General features: G+C 45.6%; 1 protein-coding gene across 2 annotated transcripts in view; it reads left to right on the forward strand.

Annotated features, from left to right (window-relative positions):
* Positions 1-12,566: 12,566 nt before the first annotated feature.
* gripap1 (GRIP1 associated protein 1) overlaps positions 12,567-17,128 on the forward strand; it is a 100,122-nt gene continuing 95,560 nt past the window's right edge. The window contains exon 1 of one of the 2 annotated variants that reach the window (XM_063034674.1): positions 12,567-12,756. In XM_063034674.1, the coding sequence (XP_062890744.1) occupies positions 12,715-12,756 (42 nt within the window). In that variant the 5' untranslated portion in view covers positions 12,567-12,714. The remainder of the gene's footprint in view (positions 12,757-17,128) is intronic. The other variant, XM_063034673.1, reaches the window with a different exon arrangement.

The following is a 17,128-nucleotide window of genomic DNA, read 5'->3' on the forward strand; positions in this document are numbered from 1 at the left end:
GTAACAAAACACATTGATGAAGGTAGAGCAGTGGATGTAGTGAATATGAATTTCAGTAAGGCACTTGATAAGGTTCCCCATGCCAGGCTCCTTCAGAAAGTGAGGAGGCATGGGATCCAAGGAGACCTTGGTTTCTGGATCCAGAATTGGCTTGCCCACAGAAGGCAAAGGGTGGTTGCAACTAGTTTGTACTCTGCATGGAGGTTGGTGACCAGTGGTGTTCCATTGGGATCTATTTTGTGATTTTTATTAATGACTTGGATGAAGAAGTAGAAGGGTGAGTTATTAAGTATGCTGATGACACAAAGGTTGGGGGTGTTGCGGAGGGTTGTCAGAGGTTACAGTGGGACATCGATAAGATGCAGAACTGGGCTGAGAAGTGGCAAATGGATTTCAACCCAGATAAGTGTGAAGTGGTTCATTTTGGTAGGTCCAATTTGAAGACAGAATATAATATAAATGGTGAGATTCTTGCAGCGTGGAGGATCTGAGAGATTTTGGGGTCTGTGTCGATCGGACGCTCAAAGCTGCTGCGCCGATTGACAGCGTTGTTAAGAAAGCGTATGGTGTGTTGGCATCATCAACCGTGGGATTGAGTTCAAGAGGATGTGAAGTAATGTTACAGCTATATAAGGTTTTGGTCAGACCCCACTTGGAGTACTGTGTTCAGTTCTGGTCAGGTCAGCTCACTACAGGAAGGATGTGGATTTACAAGGATGTTGCCTGGATTGGAGGGTGTACCTTATGAGAATAGGTTGAGTGTTCTTGGTCTTTTCTCCTTGGAGTGACAGAGGATGAGAGGTGACCTGATAGAGGTGTATAAGATAATGAGGGGCATCGATCTTGTGGATAGTCAGAGGCTTTTTCCCAGGGCTGAGATGGCTAACACGAGGGGGCATAGTTTTAAGGTGCTTGGAAATAGGTACCAAGGTGATGTCAGGGGTAAGTTTTTCACACAGTGTGGTGGGTGCGTGGAATGCACTGCTGGCAGCAGTGGTGGAGGTGGATACAATAGGGTCTCTTAAGAGCCTCTGAGATAGATATGTGGAGCTTAGTAAAATAGAGGGCTATGTGTTAGGTAAATTCTAGACAGTTTCTAGAGTGGGTTACATGGTCGGCACAACATTGTGGGCCAAAGGGCCTGTAATGTGCTGTAAATTTCTACATTCTATTATGGTTATTAGATTTTTTGAGTATGCCCACCAGAAAATGCATCTCGGGGTTGGATAGAGTGTCATAAATGTACTTTAATAATAAATTTACTTTGAACTTTGAACATACATCAAGATACAGTGCAACACACATCAAAGTTGCTGGTGAACGCAGCAGGCCAGGCAGCGTCTCTAGGAAGAGGTACAGTCGAGGTTTTGGGCTGAGACCCTTCATCAGAATTGACTGACAGAAGAGCTAGTAAGAGATTTGAAAGTGGGAGGGGGTGGGGAGATCCAAAATGATAGGAGAAGACAGGAGGGGGAGGGATGGAGCCAAGAGCTGGACAGTTGATTGGCAAAAGGGATACGAGAGGATCATGGGACAGGAGGCCTGGGGGAAAGAAAAGGGGCAAGGGGTATAGTCAGAGGGACAGAGGGAGAAAAAGGAGAGAGAGAAAAAAAAGAATGTGTGTATATAAATAAATAACGAATGGGGTACGAGGGGGAGGTGGGGCATTAGCGGAAGTCAAAGAAGTCGATGTACATGCCATCAGGTTGGAGGCTACCCAGACGGAATATAAGGTGTTGTTCCTCCAACCTGAGTGTGGCTTGATCTTTACAGTAGAGGAGGCTGTGGGTAGACATATCAGAATGGGAATGGGATATGGAATTAAAATGTGTGGCCACTGGAAGATCCTGCTTTCTCTGGCGGACAGAGCGTAGGTGTTCAGCAAAGCGGTCTCCCAGTCTGCATCGGGTCTCGCCAATATATAGAAGGCCACATCGGGAGCACCGGACGCAGTATATCACCCCAGCCGACTCACAGGTGAAGTGTTGCCTCACCTGGAAGGACTGTTTGGGGCCCTGAATGGTGGTAAGGGAGGAAGTGTAAGGGCATGTGTAGCACTTGTTCCGCTTACACGGATAAGTGCCAGGAGGGAGATCAGTGGGGAGGGATGGGGGGGGACGAATGGACAAGGGAGTTGCGTAGGGAGCGATCCCTGTGGAAAGCAGAGGGGGGCGGGGGAGGGAAAGATGTGTTTAGTGGTGGGATCCCGTTGGAGGTGTCAGAAGTTACGGAGAATTATATGTTGGACCCGGAGGCTGGTGGGGTGGTACAAGATACAGTGAAAAACTTTGTTTTGAACGTCACCCATGCACATCATTTTATCACATTCAGGAAGTACAAGGGAAAAATCAATGAGTTGAACAGACTCTTTATTTGTAAATTCCTCTGATTCTATGACTACTGACAGGCTGAGACATGTCGGGTCGTGGATGTACGCTGAATCAGGAACTCTTGTAACAGAGTGTTTTTTTAAGGCTGGATCTTGGCCAATCCTATCCTTTAGGTATTGAAGATTTCTGCTGACCATGCATGTTTACACTGGAATGTGTGGTGACATTTTGCCCCAGCACGTCCTTGGTATGCTGTTTGTTAATGCAAACAACATATTTCACGGTGTGCTTTCAATGTACATACGATAAATGAATCTGACTCTGAGTCAGCATGGTAGTGAAGTGGATAAGGATATCACAGCACTACTGGCCCAGGTTCAAATCCTGCTGCTGTCCATAGGGAGGTTTTACAGTCTGTCCACGACCACATGAGATTCCTCCAGTTTGCTCTCACGTTCCAAAGGTATATGTGTTAGGGTTAGTAAGTTGTGGGGATGCTACGTTGGCACTGGGAGCATGACAATCCAGGATGCCCCGAGCACACCGTTGGTGGTTGATGCAAATGATGTTTGTACGTTTCGATGTGCACAGTCAGGATGGGAAGCAGCTTCTTCCCTCAGGCCATTAGGGTTTCTGAAAACTCCCTGACGCATTCAAAGTGTCACTGGATAATTCGTGCTGTGCTTATTGCACCTACAATATTTAATTTATGCACTTTACTTTGTTATTCATTGTTGGTGATAGACTTCAGGACGGAGAAAACACCCTGCATTCCCATCTCCCTCAACGGATGTGGAAGTCGACTGGGACTACAGATACCTGGGAGTTCACCTGGACTGGACTAAAATAATAGGGTCTCAGTACAAGAAGGGACAGAGCCGACTGTACTTCCTGAGGAGGCTCTAGTCATTCAACATCTGCAGTACGTACTCTGCTACAGATGTTGTGCGACTCAGTGGTGGCCAGCACTCTATCCTACACTGTAGTCTGCTGGGGCAGCAGGGTGAGAGCAGCTGATGCCAGGAAGATCGATAAGCACGTCAGGAAGGCTGGTTCTGTTCTGGGGGTGGAACCGGATTCCCTGGTGGTTGTGACTGAGGGGAAGATGCTGCAGAAGTCACGGAGCATCGTGGACAATCCGTCTCACCCCCTCCATGACACACTGGACAAACAGCAGAGCACATTTAGTAAAAGACTGATTCCATGGAGGTGCACCACTGAACACCACAGCAGATCCTTTCTCCCTGTGGCTATCAGACTCTACAACTCCCCCTCCTTAAGCATATGATTTCATTGCACTATTTGCATTCATACCTTTTGTATTTTAAAGTATGTATTTCTGACTGGGTAACCTTGTAACAATAATTTCCTTCGGGATAAATAAAGTTTTATCGTATTTGAAGATGTAATTCTTACTTTCCGTGATGTTTTATGCATACCACCGTGCTTTACACCCCTACACTGTTGTCTCGTTTGACATATATAGTTAAATGACAATAAACTTGACTTGACAAATAAAACTCGAAGTTTTGCATTACAGTACAGTATGGTGCAGTTCGTACTCTGACCAGAAGATGGTGCTGAGTGACAACGTTAAGCTTGTGACCAAATACAGTACCAGCAAGTGGCCGATATGGAATATCAGAATCAGGTTTAATATCCAAACCCGCTGATAAGGGGGGTGCTGTTGTAGTCTGGCGTACTGACCTCTACCTTGCCGAGGCACAGCGACAACTCGCGGATACCTCCTCTTATTTACCCCTCGATCGTGACCCCACTAAGGAGCACCAGCCCATTGTCTCCCACACCATCACAGACTTTATCCGCTCAGGGGATCTCCCATCCACTGCTACCAACCTTATAGTTCCCACACCCGGCACTTCCCGTTTCTACCTCCTACCCAAGATCCACAAACCTGCCTGTCCTGGCCGACCTATTGTCTCAGCTTGCTCCTGCCCCACCGAACTCGTTTCTGCATACCTCGACACGGTTTTATCCCCCCTTGTTCAATCCCTTCCGACCTATGTTCGTGACACTTCTCACGCTCTTAAACTTTTCGATGATTTTAAGTTCCCTGGCCCCCACCGCTTTATTTTCACCATGGATGTCCAGTCCTTATATACTTCCATCCCCCATCAGGAAGGTCTCAAAGCTCTACGCTTCTTTTTGGATTCCAGACCTAATCAGTTCCCCTCTACCACCACTCTGCTCCGTCTAGCAGAATTAGTCCTTACTCTTAATAATTTCTCCTTTTGCTCCTCCCATTTCCTCCAAACTAAAGGTGTAGCTATGGGCACCCGTATGGGTCCTAGCTATGCCTACCTTTTTGTTGGTTTTGTGGAACAATCTATGTTCCGTGCCTATTCTGGTATCTGTCCCCCACTTTTCCTTCGCTACATCGACGACTGCATTGGCGCTGCTTCCTGCATGCATGCAGAACTCGTTGACTTTATTAACTTTGCCTCCAACTTTCACCCTGCCCTCAAGTTTACCTGGTCCATTTCCGACACCTCCCTCCCCTTTCTAGATCTTTCTGTCTCTGTCTCTGGAGACAGCTTATCCACTGATGTCTACTATAAGCCTACTGACTCTCACAGCTATCTGGACTATTCCTCTTCTCACCCTGTCTCTTGCAAAAACGCCATCCCCTTCTCGCAATTCCTCCATCTCCGCCGCATCTGCTCTCAGGATGAGGCTTTTCATTCTAGGACGAGGGAGATGTCTTCCTTTTTTAACGAAAGGGGCTTCCCTTCCTCCACTATCAACTCTGCTCTTAAACGCATCTCCCCCATTTCACGTACATCTGCTCTCACTCCATCCTCTTGCCACCCCACTAGGAATAGGGTTCCCCTGGTCCTCACCTACCACCCCACCAGCCTCCGGGTCCAACATATTATTCTCCGTAACTTCTGCCACCTCCAACGGGATCCCACCACTAAGCACATCTTTCCCTCCCCCCCCCCTGCATTCCGCAGGGATCGTTCCCTACACAACTCCCTTGTCCATTCGTCCCCCCCATCCCTCCCCACTGATCTCCCTCCTGGCACTTATCCGTGTAAGCGGAACAAGTGCTACACATGCCCTTACACTTCCTCCCTTACCACCATTCAGGGCCCCAAACAGTCCTTCCAGGTGAGGCAACACTTCACCTGTGAGTCGGCTGGGGTGATATACTGCGTCTGGTGCTCCCGATGTGGCCTTTTATATATTGGCGAGACCCGACGCAGACTGGGAGATCGCTTTGCTGAACATCTACGCTCTCTCCGCCAGAGAAAGCAGGATCTCCCAGTGGCCACATATTTTAATTCCACATCCCATTCCCATTCTGACATGTCTATCCACGGCCTCCTCTACTGTAAAGATGAAGCCACACTCAGGTTGGAGGAACAACACCTTATATTCCGTCTGGGTAGCCTCCAACCTGATGGCATGAACATCGACTTCTCTAACTTCCGCTAATGCCCCACCTCCCCCTCGTACCCCATCTGTTATTTATTTTTATACACACATTCTTTCTCTCACTCTCCTTTTTCTCCCTCTGTCCCTCTGAATATACCTCTTGCCCATCCTCTGGGTCACCCCCCCCCCCGTCTTTCTTCCCGGACCTCCTGTCCCATGATCCTCTCGTATCCCCTTCTGCCTATCACCTGTCCAGCTCTCGGCTCCATCCCTCCCCCTCCTGTCTTCTCCTATCATTTTGCATCTCCCCCTCCCCCTCCAGCTTTCAAATCCCTTACTCACTCTTCCTTCAGTTAGTCCTGACGAAGGGTCTCGGCCTGAAACGTCGACTGCGCCTCTTCCTATAGATGCTGCCTGGCCTGCTGCGTTCACCAACAACTTTGATGTGTGTTGCTTTAATATCACCAGATAGGTCATCAAATTAGTTGTCTTTGCAGCAGCAGTACAGTGTAATAATACTGTAAGTATCTAAATATTAAATAGTTAAATTAAATAAGTCGTGCAAAAAATTTTTAAAAGGAACATATACAAAATGCTGGAGGAAGGGCCTGTGATGTGCTGTAGATTCTCTATGTTTCTGTGATAACTCAGCAGGCCAGGCAGCGTCTATGGAAACAGAATCAGGTTTAATATCACTGGCATATGTTGTGAAATTGTTAACCGTACGGCAGCAGCCAATGAAATACAGGATATACAAAGACAGAGAAGAACAGATACATTAAGTATACATACTGTCTGTCTGTTAAATCACTAAAAATAAGCAGTGCCAAAATAACAGAAATATAAAAAGTAGTGAGGTAGTGTTCCCCGGTTCAATGTCCGTTTAGAAACCGGATGGCAGAGGGGAAGGAGCTGTTCCTGAATCACTGTGTGTGTGCCTTCCCGATAATAACCGAGTGAAGAGGGTATATTAGGGGTAGAGGGAACACGCACAACACGCCGGAGGAACTCAGCAGGTCGGGCAGCATCCGTGAAAATGAACAGTTAACGTTTCGGGCCGAGACCCTTCGTCAGGACTGTAGAGGGAAGGGGCAGAGACCCTATAAAGAAGGTGGGGGGAGGGTGGGAAGGAGAAGGCTGGTAGGTTCCAGGTGAAAAACCAGTAAGGGGAAAGATAAAGGGGTGGGGGAGGGAAGGCAGGGAGGTGATAGGCAGGAAAGGTGAAGAAGGAATGGGGGAAAACACAATGGGTAGTAGAAGGAGGCGGAACCATGAGAGAGGTGATAGGCAGCTGGGGGAGGGGGCAGAGTGAAACTGGGATGGGGGAAGGGAGGGGCAGGGAATTACCGGAAGTTGGAGAATTCAATGTTCATGCCTGTTGCTTTGACCCCAGCATCTGCAGAGTATTTTGTGTTTAGGGGTAGAGGGGGTCCTTAATGATGGATGCCACGCTCCTAAGGCACCACCCCTTGAAGATGTCCCGGGTACTACGGAGGATAGTACCCACGATGGAGCTGATAGATTTCGTGCAGTAGCCCCCCCGCCCCCCCGTACCAGATGGTGATGCAGCCAGTCAGAAAGATCTCCATTGTACATTTGTAGAAGATTGTGAGCGTTTTAGTTGACAAACCAAATCTCCTCACACTTCTGATGAAATATAGCCACTATCTTGCCTTCTTTATAGCTGCATCGATATGTTGTGCCCAGGATCGGTCTTCAGAGATCTTGACACCCAGGAACTTGAAGCTGCTCACTCTCTCCATTTCTGACCTCTCTATGAGGATCGGTTCGTGTTTCCTTGTCTTACTCCTTCCTGAAGTCCACAATCAGCTCTTTGGTCTTGCTGACGTTAAGTGGAAGGTTGTTGGTGCAACACCACTCAACTAACTGGTATATCTCCCTCCTGTACACCCTTTAATTAACATCTGAAATTCTGCCGACAATGGTTGTATCATCAGCAAATTTATAGATGACATTTGAGCTGTGCCTAGCCACGGGGTCATGGATGTAGAGAGCGTAGAGCAGTGGGCTAGGCACATACCCCGGTGGCGCGCCAGTGTTGATCGTCGTGAGGTGGAGATGCTATTACCAATACACACAGTTTGTGGTCTTCCAGTTAGGAAGTCAAGGATCCAGTTTCAGAGGGAGTTACGGAGGCCCAGAGCTTTTTGATCAGGACTCTAGGAACGATAGTGTTAAATGCTGAGCTATAGTCAATAAACAGCATCCTGACATAGGTATTTGCGTTGTCCAGGTGATCCAAGGCTGCCATTGAGATTGGCTTCTATTGTGGCGATAGGCGAATTACAGTGGGTCCAGGTCCTTCCCGAGACAGGTGTTGATTCATGACCAACCTCTCAAAGCATTTCATCAGTGAGTGCTGCTGGGTGATAGTCACTGAGGCAGCCTCATGCAAATCTTCTTGGGCCCCTTTGAAGCAGGTGGGAACTTCCGACTGTAGCAGTGAGAGATTCAAAATGTCTTTGAATACTTCCGCCAGTCGGTTGGCACAGGTTATCAGAGATACTCCAACTGGCCCTGCTGCCTTCTGAAGGTTCACCTTCCCGACAGACACCCCAACATCGGGCTCTGAGATAAAGATCACAGGGTGCTGCAGGGATCCTCATAGCTGGCTTTATTCTCCCTTTCAAAGTGAGTATAAAAGGTGTGCAGCTCATCTGGTGGTGAGGCATCACTGCCAAACGTCGACTGTACTCCTTCCCATAGACGCTGCCTGGCCTGCTGAATTCCTCCAGCTCTTTGTGTTTTGCTTGCATTTCCAGCATCTGCAGGTTTTCTCGAGTTTGTGATTTTAAAAAAAGCAAGAACGTTTTCAAGGCTACTATTCGTCAATACATACACAAGCTAGAATAAGGTGGGTCAAGGTTCTGGCCCCCTTCTCTTCCAGTCCTGAGTGAAATATCTCAGCCCAAAATGGTTATCCCATTTCACAGATGCTGTCTGACCTGCTGAGTTCCTCCAGCATTTTGTGTATCTTGCTCAGGATTTTAACATCTGAATCAGTCACTGGTATATGTTGTGGAATTTCTTATTGTATAAGTTACAACTAGTCCTGGGTATGACTCTAAACTGCAACCAGGGATGAAGCTCTGACAGGGGACTTTCAGAGCTTTGGGGAAAGTGGAGCTACCCCTCAGTCATCCATTGCTTCCAGGGCCACTCTGACCCAGAATGGTAGCACCTGCAAGGGTTCCTGCTCAGGATACGAGTGAAGGCCAACGGCAGATGCGGCAAGTTCAGTCATTGAACTCATGACGGAGAAGGCCACGACCTCAAATGTCAACGGCCATAGTACAGGCGGATGAACATTTGGGAAGAGAAATAGCAATTTCTTTAGTTCGCCCAACGGTAGGCAATAGCAAACCACCGTTGCTAAATACTAGGTTTCCTAGAATCTATTTGCTAAAAAAACCATGGTCAAACTCACAAAATGTATCACACAACAACAGCGTCAAGAGGATCTTCAAGACGATTCTGAAGATGTTTCGCTCGGTAGGGTTGATCCTGGGCAGCAGGGGATCCCTGACCGTCATCAAGCTACTGCTCATAAAATTCAAGTAACACAAAAGAAAATTATTGCCACTTGGAATGTAAGAACCCTATATCAAGCAGGAAGATTGGACAATGTGATAAAACAAATGGAAAGACTAAAGATTAACATCATGGGAATTAGCAAAGTTCGTTGGATAAGTGCTGGAACATGTTAGAATAGAAATAAAACACTAATTTATTCGTGTGGAACATCCCATACTAATGGAGTGGGAATTCTTACGGATGAAAACATGGCAAAAAGTGTTTTAGGACATTGAGCAGTATCAGAAAGAGTACTCCTTGTTAGATTCAGAGGACAACCATTTGATTTAGCGATTATACAGGTATATGCACCAACAACAGATGGAACAAACGAGGATATAGATAAATTCTATGAAGAGCTTGAACAAGCGAAGAATGGATGCAAATCTCAAGATAGTGTTATTGTTATGAGAGATCTAAATGCTAAAGTAGGACAAGGTGCTGATGGAAATACCACAGGAAAATTTGGACTAGGGGAAAGAAATGAAAGAGGTGAGAAATGGGTAGAATGGTGCAAGATGAATAATCAGGTCATTATGAACACCTACTTTAAAAACTATCCAAGAATGTTGTGGACCTGGAAAAGTCTAGGTGATAACACTAGAAATCAAATTGATTTTGTTACTATAAACCAAAGATTTAGAAACTCAGTGACTCACTGCAAAACATATCCAGGTGCAGACTGTAACAGAGACCATAACCCAGTAGAATGTCATGTGAAAGTAAAACTTAAAAAACTAAAGAAGCAAAAACCTGAACAATTCCTTGACTACTTGCAATTAATTAAAGAAGAAAACTTAAGACAAAAATTTACAATTGAAGTAAGGAATAGATTTCAAAGTCTAGAAATAGGATCTGTTGAAGATGATAGCAATCATGTAGAAATGAAGTTTAACTCTCTAAAGGATGCCTTGGTAGAATCAGCAAAGTTAGTGATTCCTGAAAAAACGAAAAAAGCATAAAGAATAAACGGATGACGGATGAAATCAAGAATCTAATGGAAGAAAGAAGACAGAAGAAAGCAAATCCTATAGAATATAAATCCTTAGATTAAAAAGTTAAAAGCTTATGTCAAAAAGCCAAAGAAGAATGGTTAAACCAGGAATGTGAGCAATTAGAAAGAATCCCTATTACTGATCCAAAAAGGTTACATCAACAAGTCAAGAATATCACTGGTAAAAAGCTCCTTTGTTCTTCAGGTGGATGTTTGAAAGCAAAGGACAGTACCATTATTATGAAAAAAGATGAGATTATGAACAGATGGACTGAGTATATTCAGGAATTGTTTGAAGACGATCGAGGCGAAAAACCAGAAATTAAGAAGAACATTGAAGGTCCAAGTATTTTAAAATCTGAAGTTCGTAATGCAATAAATAAGATGAAGAAAGGAAAGGCAGCAGGTCCTGATGAATTAGTAATAGAACAAATTATCGCCCTTGAAGATTATGGAATTGAAAAACTTACTGATTTAATCAATGACATTTATGAGACTGGAATAATACCAGAAGAGATGAAAAAATCAGTATTTATCACTCTTCCTAAGAAAGCTGGAGCAATAGAATGTGAATTATATAGGATCATAAGTTTAATTAAGCTTATCACCAAGATACTTATAAGAATTTTGATGATGAGCTAAAAGTAAGATACAAGCTGAGACAGGTAAAGAACAATGTGGTTTTGTGAAAGACAAAGGCACAAGAAATGCGATATTGATGTTAAGGATACTATCAGAACGAGCTATTCAAGTGCAAAAAGATTTGTTTGTTTGTTTTACCGACTACACAAAAACATTTGATAAAGTGAAGCACAAGTTATTCGAAATATTACAGGAAACTCTAGATCTAGATTTGAAAGACTTCCGTCTAATCAGAAATCTGTACTAGGAACAAACTGCTGCTGTAAGAATAGATGGAGAAGTGAGTCAGCTTATGAAAATCAAGAGAGGTGTTAGACAAGGGTGTGTTTTCTCCCCTGATTTGTTTAATATGTACAGCGAAACAATATCACAAAAAATAAGAGACATCTTGGGAATCAAAGCAGGCGGTGAAAACATCAATAATTTTGGATATGCGGATGACACTGTGTTAATTGCAAGTACAGAGGAAGAACTACAAAACTTAATTGATATAGTTGTTGAAGAAAGTGCAAAATGGGTCTATCAATCAATTGCAAAAAGACAGAATGTATGGTGATATCCAAAAAGAAGGAGAATCCTATCTGCAGGCTGAGAATAAATGGGGAAGACATAAAATAAGTACAGAACTTTTGCTACTTAGGAAGCTGGGTGACATCAGATGGCAGGTGTGACATGGACATCAAAAGAAGAATAGGGATGGCAAAAGACACCTTTACGAGAATGAAGAGTATACTGACCAATACTAAACTAGGCATGACAACCCACCTCAGAGCACTGAAATGTTACGTTTATCCAGTTATGTTATATGGTTCAGAATGTTGGACAATATCCAGTAACATGAGGAAACGAATTGAAGCAGCAGAGATGTGGCTTTTGAGGAGGATGCAAAGAATATCATGGATGAAACAAATATCTAATGGGGATGTCATGAACAGAGCAAACACAAAAAGAGAAATAATGTATGAGATCATGAAAAGGCAACATAACTTCATTGGATATGTGATTAGGAAAGAGGAGTTAGAATGCACGGTAATTATGGGAAAGATTGAAGGGAAGAAAGCAAGAGGAAGATAAAGACAAATGATGATGGAGACAGCAGCCAGAGAACTGGAAATGAATACCAATGAATTGATCCACTTGACCCGAAACAGGAGTGTGTGGGCCATGACAGTCAAAGCTCAAACTGGGCATGGCACCTGATGATGATGATGATAAATTACAATATACAGTATATATAATTAAATTAGTAGGAAAAAGAAAGGAAAAATAACAATGATGGTGTGGGTCTTCAGACTCCTCCCTGGAGAGGAGAGGGCCGCCTTTTAGAGGTGTCCTCGATGATGGGGAGTTTACAACCCTCTCCCGCAGCGGGGCGCTCCCTCTCTGCCTCTCCCGCAGCGGGGCGCTCCCTCCCTGCCTCTCCCGCAGCGGGGCGCTCCCTCCCTGCCTCTCCCGCAGCGGGGCGCTCCCTCACGCACAATACTCTGTGGCAATAGTAGCTTTCTCAATCCAGAGAGCACCTTCCCCTTTAACACCTCTTTAAGGAATTTACGTCGGTCCAAAAATAACGTGGGCGAGCGCCGACCTCTGACCGTCAGAGTCCCGATTGTTTCTGCGATTCACCGTCCATTTTCCTCAGGATATTGGGGAGGGCGGACGCTAAAACAAAACCTATTTCCCCCTCTCGGGACTGAGGCTGATTATTGTGGTCGGAGGCGCCGCCCGCTCCAGCACGGGTTGGGCAAACGGAGCAAGATGGCGCAGGCTCTGTCGGAGGAGGAGTTCCAGCGGATGCAGGTGAGGCACTGAGGGAGGGTGACGGGGTCCCTGGCCCTCCCCTCACTCACATTCACCGCCCCTTCCTGCGGGGTTGGACACCGAGCCGGGACGGGGTGAGAAGTACCAGCTAAACGCCGTCCGCCAGACCGCAGCAGGTGGTGCAGGCCGCAGGCAGTCCCCGGCCTCGAGTAGCGGCGTCAGCCGGATGAAGGGCGCTGGGGCTCGGCCACCTCTCCGAGGCTGTTTTTTTAGTCCCCGCCCCTTACAGAACCAGTAACTGCCTGGATTTAATGTAGATGTTTTAATCTCTCTCTACCTCTACATAATAAGCAAGACCAGGAAGTAATCCTACCTTTATTTGTAATGTGTGAACATTTCTGTATGTGTTTCTAGTTTATATATACACGTATGTTCTTATTGTACGTTGTGTATATATTTTTCACATTTTGTACAAACTAACTGAAATGTCATGTTTCATAATGCACGATTGGAGATGGTTTTTTTTGTGTTCACAAAACACTGGGTTTGCATGCCGATGACACAAATTGTTTTTTTATTGAGATGCAGCGTGGAATAGGCTATAATGGACCTTCTGGCTGCACCGCCCAGCAATCTTTGCTGTCTGTACGCTCTCCCTGTGACCATGTGGGTTTTCTCCGGGTGCTCTGGTTTCCTCCCACAGTCCAAAGACGTGCCGGTTAGTAGGTTAGTTGTCCTCTGATTAGGCTAGGGTTAAATCAGGGAATCACTGGCTGGTGTGGCTCAAAAGGGCTGGAAGGACCAGTTCCACTCAATAAGTAAATAAAAATAAATCACGGGACGATCTACAAATGCCCAATTTACCTACCAACTGGTCTGTCTTTGTACTGAGGGAGGAAACCTATGCTGTCATGGGGAAAATGCACCAACTCCTTAAGGGCAGTGGTGGGAATTGAACCCATATCGCCTGTACTAAAGCGTCGTGCTAACCGTGTGTTGCCCAAAAGCCAATCTTCAGCTACTGAGGTCGTGTAGGGGGTGGGAGAGAATTCTTTTAAAGAAAAAAAACTGCTCCGCGTGGAAACAGGCCCGCAGCGTCTGTGCTGATCATTTCCCAACAACATACGGAGACACACCGACAGTGGTGGGGGCAGTCCTGGTTGCCCTGGTTACTGGATCTCTCTAAGGCCCTGCAGCTCCAGAGACCCGGGGTTTAATCCCAAGCATAGGCTGTGGACTCAGTCTCTTTCCCCTCTGACTTTGCGAGTTCCCAAAGACATGCAAGGTTGGTTTAATCAGATGCTGTAGACCATAAGACCACAGGAGCAGTTAGTCCATTCAGCCCATCGAGTCTGTTCTGCCATTCCATCATGGCTGAATTATTATCCCTGTCAATCCCTGCCTTCTCCCTGTAATCTTTGACACCCTTACTTAACAGGAACCTAACAACCTCTACATTAAATATATCTACTGACCTGGCCTCCACAGCTGTCTGTGGCAATAGATTCACCATCTAAAGAAATTCCTCCTCATTTCTGTTCTAAAGTAACATCTATTTTGAGGCTGTGCCCTCTGGTTTCTAGATCTCCCCCTCTATTGGGAACGTCGTTCTTCCGTCCCCTGTCAACCCCATTCTCCTGCTTTCTGCTTGTAACCTTTGACGCCCTGACTAATCAAGAATCTGACAACCTCTACTTTAAATATAGTGCATTGTGGTTTAATTGAGCCATTGGTTAATCGGGGCAGCTGCTTATTTGGGACAACTCTTAAAGATCAAAAGTTAATCAAGAAAATTGCTGGGTTCCCTTAGTATATTTCTCCATTAAGTGAATAACATCATACTGGACTCAAGTGTATTGAGGAGTTTTGGGTATTGGGGGTAAGGTATTGGTGTGGGTGGAGAATTGGTTAGCAGACAGGAAGCAAAGAGTGGGAATAAACGGAACCTTTTCAGAATGGCAGGCAGTGACAAGTGGGGTACTGCAAGGCTCAGTGCTGGGACCCCAGTTGTTTACAATATATATTAATGACTTGGATGAGGGAATTAAATGCAGCATCTCCAAGTTTGTGGATGACACGAACCTGGGCGGCAGTGTTAGCTGTGAAGAGGATGCAGGGTGACTTGGATAGGTTAGATGAGTGGGCAAATTCATGGCAGATGCAATTTAATGTGGATAAATGTGAGGTTATCCCCTTTGGTGGCAAGAACAGGAAAACAGATTATTATCTGAATGGTGGCCGATTAGAAAAAGGGGAGGTGCAACGAGACCTGGGTGTCATTGTACACCAGTCATTGAAAGTGGGCATGCAGGTACAGCAGGCGGTGAAAAAGGCGAATGGTATGCTGGCATTTATAGCGAGAGGATTCGAGTACAGGAGCAGGGAGGTACTACTGCAGTTGTACAAGGCCTTGGTGAGACCACACCTGGAGTATTGTGTGCAGTTTTGGTTCCCTAATCTGAGGAAAGACATCCTTGACATAGAGGGAGTACAAAGAAGGTTCACCAGATTGATTCCTGGGATGGTAGGACTTTCATATGATGAAAGACTGAATCGACTAGGCTTATACTCTCTGGAATTTAGAAGATTGAGGGGGATTCTTATTGAAACGTATAAAATTCTAAAGGGATTGGACAGGCTAGATGCAGGAAGATTGTTCCCGATGTTGGGGAAGTCCAGAACGAGGGGTCACAGTTTAAGGATAAAGGGGAAGCCTTTTAGGACTGAGATTAGGAAAAACTTCTTCACGCAGAGAGTGGTGAATCTGTGGAATCCTCTGCCACAGGAAACAGTTGAGGCCAGTTCATTGGCTATATTTAAGAGGAAGTTAGATATGGCCCTCGTGGCTAAAGGATCAGGGGGTATGGAGAGAAGGCAGGTACAGGGTTCTGAGTTGGATGATCAGCCATGATAGTACTGAATGGCGGTGCAGGTTTGAAGGGCTGAATGGCCTACTCCTGCACCTATTTTCTATGTGTCTATGTTTCATAGTGATCACACTACTATTAATGTAAATAAGTCGAAGGTCAGCAGGGAGTCAATGGGCTGAAGGGCCTGTTTCTGTTTTTGGTGACAATTAACAATAAAACAGGTGGTGATGAAGCTGTAACAGGAGCCAAGAGCCCCAATCTTTCCGAATGTCATAGTCATAGAGAAGTACTGCAAAGAAACAGGCCCTTCAGCCCATCTAGTCTGTGTTGAACCATTTGAACTGCTTCCTCCCATCGACCTGCACCGGACCCATAGGCCTCCATACCTCTGCCATCCATGTACCTATCCAAACTTCTCTCAAACGTTGAAATCAAGCTCGCATGTACCACTTCCGTTGGCAGCTCATTCCGCACTCACACCACCCTCTGGGTGAAGAAATTTCCCCTTAAACTGTTCACCTTTCACCCTTAACCCATGACCTCTAGTTGTAGTCCCACTCAACCTCAGTGGAAAAAGCAACGCACATAAAAATTGCTGGTAAACGCAACAGGCCAGGCAGCATCTCCAGGAAGAGGTACTGTCGACATTTTGGGCCGAGACCCTTCGTCAGGACTAACTGAAAGAAGAGATAGTGAGGAAAGTACCCCTTATCTGTACCCCTTATAATTTTGTATACCTCAAAATCTTTTGTATCTCCTCAAAATCTTCTACGTTCCAAGGAATAAATTCTTAACCTATTCAACCTGTCCTTATAGCACTGATCCTGCAGTCCTGGCAACATCTTTGTAAATTTTATCTGTACTCTTTCAACTTTGTTTACATATTTGCTGTAGGTAGTCACTCCTCAGTGCCCCACCTACTGTGGCTGGTTCTACCAAAGTGAAACACCTCACACTTGTCTGCATTAAATTCCTGCCCAGTTTTCAAGCTGGTCCGGATCCCGCTACAAGCCATGATCGTGTTCCTCGCTGTCCACGACACCCCCAATCTTGATGTCATCTGTAAATTTGCTGATCTAAGTTGACCACATTATATTCCAGATCATTGATATAGATGACAAACAACAACAGACCTGCGGCACTCCACTAGTCACAGACCTCCGGTCAGAGAGACAACCGTCTACTACCACTCTCTGTCTTCTCTGACAAAGCTAATGTCTAATCCAATTTACTACCTCATCTTAAAGGCTGATTTATACTTGTGTGTCAAATGTATGCCATAGGTACGGTGTAGCCGTGTACCCTCACTGTACTCTACGCAAACCCTACGCCGTAGCCTAACGCCCACCTCTCCCAAAATGTAACTACGCGTTGCGGTGATGCAGACCGCAACAACTGTGATTGGTCCGCTTGGTGGCATCGCATTTCCTCCTACGCTGCAATAGCTTCCCATTGGGCGACTGAAGGGCAGGGAAGGAACTCTGGCTGCAATGCTTTCCATAAAGCTTTACAGACCTCCGAAATTATGGAGGACCCTGTGC

This window comes from Mobula hypostoma, chromosome 28, assembly GCF_963921235.1.
Source record: "Mobula hypostoma chromosome 28, sMobHyp1.1, whole genome shotgun sequence".
Taxonomy (NCBI): Eukaryota; Metazoa; Chordata; class Chondrichthyes; order Myliobatiformes; family Myliobatidae; genus Mobula; species Mobula hypostoma.